This window comes from Tigriopus californicus, chromosome 1 (genome assembly GCF_007210705.1).
Source record: "Tigriopus californicus strain San Diego chromosome 1, Tcal_SD_v2.1, whole genome shotgun sequence".
In the NCBI taxonomy this organism is placed as follows: Eukaryota; Metazoa; Arthropoda; class Copepoda; order Harpacticoida; family Harpacticidae; genus Tigriopus; species Tigriopus californicus.
Window position 1 is genome coordinate 11,209,446 of NC_081440.1, and position 6,039 is coordinate 11,215,484.

The 6,039-nt window shown below is 42.0% G+C and overlaps 3 protein-coding genes across 3 annotated transcripts in view; 2 read left to right on the plus strand and 1 right to left on the minus strand.

Annotated features, from left to right (window-relative positions):
• Positions 1-1,149: 1,149 nt before the first annotated feature.
• On the plus strand, positions 1,150-2,304 carry LOC131892000 (cerebellin-1-like). Its single transcript, XM_059241755.1, has one exon. It carries the CDS (start codon positions 1,533-1,535, stop codon positions 2,247-2,249), a length of 717 nt encoding a protein of 238 aa, XP_059097738.1. The 5' UTR covers positions 1,150-1,532; the 3' UTR covers positions 2,250-2,304.
• LOC131891827 (40-kDa huntingtin-associated protein-like) lies at positions 2,017-4,117 on the minus strand. Its single transcript, XM_059241531.1, has 5 exons — positions 3,506-4,117; positions 3,366-3,412; positions 3,104-3,307; positions 2,704-3,025; positions 2,017-2,640 (listed from the first exon to the last, which is right to left on the minus strand). The coding sequence occupies exons 1-5, from the start codon at positions 3,595-3,597 to the stop codon at positions 2,328-2,330; spliced, it is 978 nt and encodes a 325-aa protein (XP_059097514.1). The 5' UTR covers positions 3,598-4,117; the 3' UTR covers positions 2,017-2,327.
• A 72-nt stretch (positions 4,118-4,189) lies between these two features.
• LOC131891678 (diphthine methyltransferase-like) overlaps positions 4,190-6,039 on the plus strand; it is a 9,866-nt gene continuing 8,016 nt past the window's right edge. The window contains exon 1 of the mRNA XM_059241421.1: positions 4,190-4,282. The gene's annotated coding sequence lies outside the window, so the exon portion shown is untranslated. The remainder of the gene's footprint in view (positions 4,283-6,039) is intronic.

Genomic DNA, 6,039 nt, shown 5'->3' on the forward strand with positions numbered 1-6,039 from the left:
GAACCTAAGACTGTATATGTAGGTTTGAACCTTGGCGAGCGGCGTAATTCTAACTCGGTGAAAGCGTTTCCGTTAGTGCTAATTCATACTCCTTGCAAATTGTCCATTTTCCTTCTAATCTTATTCGGATAGGTTTTTACCCTACCCGGCCCGGCACGAGTGTATTTATCCATAGACATTGAGAGTAATTGTAATTTCTGCCAAAGTAATTGAATCAATTGTAAATGAAAAAGAACAATTGGTATTTATTACATTTTATGACAATGTAATTGCAGTATGGTCGAGTAATTGAACCATTTTTGCGTGTCACGAGTAAAACGCATTTCTCGCATCCTGTTCCTTTCATTCTATTCGGTAGTAACCAACAATTGAAACCTGATGTTATCACTTATCAGAGATAAAATAGTCAAACAGAAATTGACTGAGAGATATTCGCTTAAAATTTCCGTCTCTAGATCTGCTCCGTAAGGAAGAAATTTCAGGAGAATGGATATAATACTCGGTGGAACTTCCATCGCACAGTGCTCTTGGTCCCCTTCCCGAACATTTAATGTGAAGTCAGTTGAAAGTAGAAGCCGTTTACACAATTCGTGGCATACACATGGGTTCCCCCAACTTCGGACAGGCCACAAGTGGTGTTGTTGGTTGTGGCAAAAAAAAGTCTAGAGGGGTATCATTAAGAATGTCATATTTGATAAACCTCTTGACCTTTGACAAGTGCAAAAGTTGGAGGCACACGAAACAACTCCTAAGCGAAATCTTGCTCTGAGAACGGGGCGTCTTGTAATTTACTCGAACTTGTGTTGCCTTTCGAATTGCCATATGCATGATGATAATGACCGAAGCACAATCAAGCTATCACAACTCCCCATAGTAGGTCCATCTAGACCTGTAGGTCAACCAACCATTTGGCTTGTCTCTAGTGTGGTCCAGATGTTTCCACAACTGGTTTATTGGAAGAGACACTTGCCGAAAATTGTCGTCTTGTCAATTTGGATTAGAGAACATCCTCAAAATGGTGACCAGGGTTACTGTTTCCACTTTAGCCTGGACGCCTTGGTGCAAAGATATTAGAAGTACAATGACCTAGGAGGTGGTAACAATAAAATGAAAGATGGTATGAGTTGGAATACGAGCCCTTGTAACTAAGAAATTATAATGGTCATGTTTTGAATTTTGGGTAGAAATGACTGCCACAGCAATGAAAACATAGTTTGATTGCCATAAAGGCGCATCTGGAGGCAAGATGGGATTCACTCATCTCGTGACCCACAATCGCCAATTCACCACAATCTCATTACTGCTGAAGTAAAGAAAAGTAGCAAAGAAATGAAGCAAAACGTCGATTATCCTAAGGCATATACTACTACTTTGCGTTAGGCACGTTTCCAGGAAAATCGCATAGAACGTCAACAATATCATCTCTCATGTCGGCTTGGATGACTTCCAAGCAACCGGTTATCTTGGCTTTGGACGAATAGTGCAGGAAATGAAGTGAAACAAATCAACAAAATCGTCTGACAATCGACATCATGAGGTGGTGGAGGGCTCCTACTTTGATCATCTTTAGTTTACATGTGGCCTTTTGCAAGCAACCCACCTCTATTGAGGATCTGGTTAATGTGGTCGAGCTTCAAGGCAAACTCATTGCTAAGGGATTGAACGACATCTCACAAGGAATCGGGCACAAGTGTGAAGTCCCCGAATCCACGACAACGGGGAACTTAGACATTCAGCATGAGCTCTTGAATCTAAAACGCGAAGTGCTCCAGGTGAAGCAACAATTGCTAGCCTGCCAAGCCAATGAGGTTGAAAAACCTGACTCTAAGCCCGTCATCTTCAATGCGTACACATCCAAGCGGCTGTCCTGTCACAACTGCATCATTGGTTATGAAAATACCCACGTGGATAGCCACAGTGCTATGAATCTTCACACAGGGGAGTTCATAAGTCCCAAATCAGGACACTATTTCTTTCAATTTCACGCTTTGGTTGAAAGTGGAAGCGAGGCGCAAGTGGAGCTCATGGTGAATGACAAAGACATTCTTTGTATTTACGACAGAGACATTGGGAGTGGAAATCGGAGATATGCTATGATTGGTCAATCCATGATTCATAGATTGGAGTTGGGTGATATCGTCAAGGTCCGACTTCATAGTGGAACATTGAAAGGCGGCGGAGAGGCTACTTTCACGAGTTTTCTTGGCATGCTCGTGGCCGCAGCCGAGAATGACAATGAAATGTTATAACTTATAAATCGAAAGTGAGAACACTTCCAGAATAAAGGACATACTGTTCCTATCACAGGTCGTTGGTCACTATATCTACTACTGGGGTGGGGATTTATCTTGCTTCATTTTGACCAGTTTTCTTAATAATGACTTGGCTCTGGGTGACAAGTGATCCAACAATGCGTCCTCTAGGTCCAATAAAGCCCTGACGTCATTCGTTTGAATTGCCATTACGAACGACTGAAGCAGAATGAATAACTCCTCAGACAAGAACTTGGTAGTTTCTTCCGCTGAAACGGGATCATCGTGTTCCCAGGCATATTTCTCCAAGATCAGAGTCAAATTCGGGCCGATGCTCTGAGCGGTGGGTTCCATGAGAAGCAACAAAAACACTCTGAGCACCTCACACCTGCGAAATATTGCACTATGATTGAATCTACATTTCCAGCCGTTCACTTAAGGACTTCTTTACCTGGCCATGATATCAGCATACACCGACACCACGGGCTTGCCACCATATTGCTCAGCCATACTGGCAATCTCGGTTAGTATGACTAAAGATCCATAATAATCGCCTACTTCGATCAAGCACTCCGACACCTTGGTCTTGGCATGAATGTACTCGAGAATGGTCGACGATCGAAGGTCAGCCGCCCGTTGATAGAAGGTTTGAGCCTCGCCAAACTTTTCCAGCTTGATCAAAGCATTACCCAACTCGGTGCAAAGACCAGCGGCTCGCGAAGGTTGATCCTCCTCTTCTAATAATCTTATGGCGTGGATATAACAATGGATGGCTGCAACAAAAAAAAAAATCAAGCCCCTTATCGTCCTGTTTATGGGTATCAATCAGCATTTTCGGTGGGAAATCCTACCAGATACCAAGTGTTCTTCAAAGGAAGCGCAATGTAAATCCTGAATCTTCATCTCGGCCACTAAGAAAGCTCGGGAGGCCGCCATTAAGGCCTCGGCCTCGGCCGAATGATTCCCCACGGATTGCTCACATCGGGCGACAGCCAAATGACACAGGGCCTCATATTGAGGCTCATCCTCGGATCGAAGTCGCTTGGCTAATCGCACTAAAAGTAGGGACATGAAAAGACGTGGAAATGGTCCAAGGCCAGTACCTCAACTTACAGAATTGTTCATTGGCCTCCGCCACGTTGGGTCGTCGCAGGAACCGCCTTCAAATACAAGCAAGCAAAAGTAGGTGGGTCATTCAAATTCGAGAAAATTCAAAACTACATATGATATGATGGGTTGGACGCTGGTCTTACTTTTTTAGTTTGCTGGATATGGCCTTATATTCGGACAGGAAGTTATTGGCATGGTCGTGACCGGGTACGGCTGACGATGACGAGGAGTCCATGATCAGGTGGGATAAGATGAAAGAAATTGAGAAGCGGTTCTTTTTAAGTAAGAAGGAGGATCAATTATGTATGGGCTTGACACCAAGTCGTGCTCAACCAATTGCAGGCAAGAAAATGTAATGTCAAAACAAATCCAGGACTACTACATTGGAAATCAAACAGAAGGTCAGTTTCGGGTCATACATTTGCCACTCACAGGTTTTGTGGGTAGCACGGTAGCACACCTGACCAGGATTATTAGATTGTGTCTGATACAAGGTTAAAGCTGCGCTCTCGGGGCAAATCATCTAACATTTCGCTTGAGCTTATCAAACACAAACCACTGAATGGCACGGTCATATTCGCATCTGACAAAGTGAATTCATGACAGCCCATTTTCCGATGAAAAAAAGTGAAAATTCAATGGTACACGCCCGGCCAATTTCACCCCACTCGGCTAAAAGAATTGAAGGCATTTGGACTCGATTCTGGCTACTGCTGCACTAAAAGATATCGAGAATCAGTCGTTTCCATAGGAGGAAATATGGTCGCTTAGCTGTCTCAATTTGGCAAGCCTCTTTGTTTTGTTCGGAAACGGGAATCGTCTTTCGCCAAACCTCTACTCAACAGAACACTGTGATATGGCCCATGTGTTCATAGTTTAAGATTCTGAACGAGGACGATTTTCTCCCGGGAACACTGAAGGTAAATCGCCATTATTACTGCAAAAGTCAGGAGTAGACATGTATGAAATTTTTTCATCTCTCGTCATACACTCTTGAACGGTTCAAACCACCGCTTGATAGGATAACCCCGCTCACCACTACCCCACGAGTCCTATCGTTAAATTCAGCAAGAGTTTCATCCTCAGTTAGGACGTGTACAGTTTGCAAAATGGAGACCGTGCTTATGTATGTATTGTATGAGCGATGGTCACTCAAACACACAATGTGTAAGATAGGTTTAAGTTTTGAAAAAAAGTTGGAAAAAAATCATAGAAAATACTAGTTCTGGGACGAGTCCATTGATTTTTGGAATTTTTACCGGACTCGCCGAGCCCGGACTCGAACCCGGCAAAAGATTCGAGTCAGGCAGAGGACTCAAGTCTTTTACTAGAGTCGTCGCAAGCAAAAAGACTCGTCTAACCTAAGATAAATATTTTTTTTTCGCGACTAGTGCGGACTCGAGCTCTTTCTAAAAGACCAGAGTCTGGCCAATTTCTCCAAAATCGAGTAAGAGACTCGAGTCCGGACTCGGCCCAGCACTAGAAAATACCCACCCCCCACTGACAAACCGCCCAGCAGTATGGTATATATCTAATCAAGGAGTTCTCTAGACAGTGCGCTGGGGATAGACAACGAAAAGGCAATGTGTGCTAGTTCTTCTGTAGGTCAAAAAGTGTGAGTTTTGCTAAAACCTTGGTATTCAGATCAATAACAACATTGAACACTAATGTTACTTTCATCACATTGTCATATGTTGTTATCAAACTAGGCGTATAAGGTATAAAATACCCAGGAATGTTGTAAAATGGCCAATATAGGTACTACACTATTCTAACGTTTAATTCCTCCCTTTTTACCATCAAGGTATTTATGGTTAATGTCATCATATATATAGTATGTATATGTCTAATAAGTAAGACTTCTTTTGAACAAAGAGATAAAAGTGTCACGTGATAAGTTTTTGTTACAAAACTCTTGCATCTTATTATTTCAAAAAGATGGCAAACTTTAAGAATTAACACAAAATTGTGTTGACAGAAATATATCTCATACATAAAAAAAGATGTGACTCAATGGGCTTTTTCTAATGCATTTCATAATCAAAAGCCCAAACAACATGAAGTTCACACCCATCATTCATATAAATTCAAAATGTATCAAGGCTAAAGTCATGATTTGTTAGTTTTCTTCATTTCTTTGAAGAGCATTAGAATTGATGAGGTTGTAGGCTAGGTCACTTTGCAAGCCAACAACTTGAGAGCCTAGGCTCAAAATATGGAATGGGGTCCCAAGGCCTAGTTACAAACACTTCACTTTAGTTGAATCATTGGCTTTTTACAATATTTTTAGAAACCTTTAATGCTCTCTCAAGGTGTCATGAATGCCGTTGACAATGTGGGGAGTAATGTCCAATCAAATGGTTCAGCTTGGTCAGTGAGTGATCTGAGAGCAAACAAACTTGACTTTTCAGTCATGTCCCTTGCTCCTCTATGTAAGGACACTTTTAAGGGAAATACATGATTTTTTTTTGATTTTTTGGTTTGGTTTTTCATGGGCTTTGCTAACCGCTACAGGGAATGTAATCCCCAGTACTATTAAAATGAAAGGTTATAATTTGTCTATTTATTGCCTTTCAATTTTTATATGATATTTGGTCTACCAACGAATTTGAGTTGGCAGACCGAGCTAGTCCTTGAATGTAGCTAGTGCAACATCTTTGGACTTGCTCGACCTTTT

Coding starts and splice junctions, on each gene's coding strand:
- LOC131892000 (XM_059241755.1), top strand. CDS start 1,533: ATGAGGTGGTGGAGGGCTCCTACTTTGATCATCTTTAGTTTACATGTG.
- LOC131891827 (XM_059241531.1), bottom strand. CDS start 3,597: ATGGACTCCTCGTCATCGTCAGCCGTACCCGGTCACGACCATGCCAAT. Junction 3,308..3,365: donor GGAGGCCAATGAACAATTCT/GTAAGTTGAGGT, acceptor CCCTACTTTTAG/TGCGATTAGCCAAGCGACTT. Junction 3,026..3,103: donor TGAAGAACACTTGGTATCTG/GTAGGATTTCCC, acceptor TTTTTGTTGCAG/CCATCCATTGTTATATCCAC.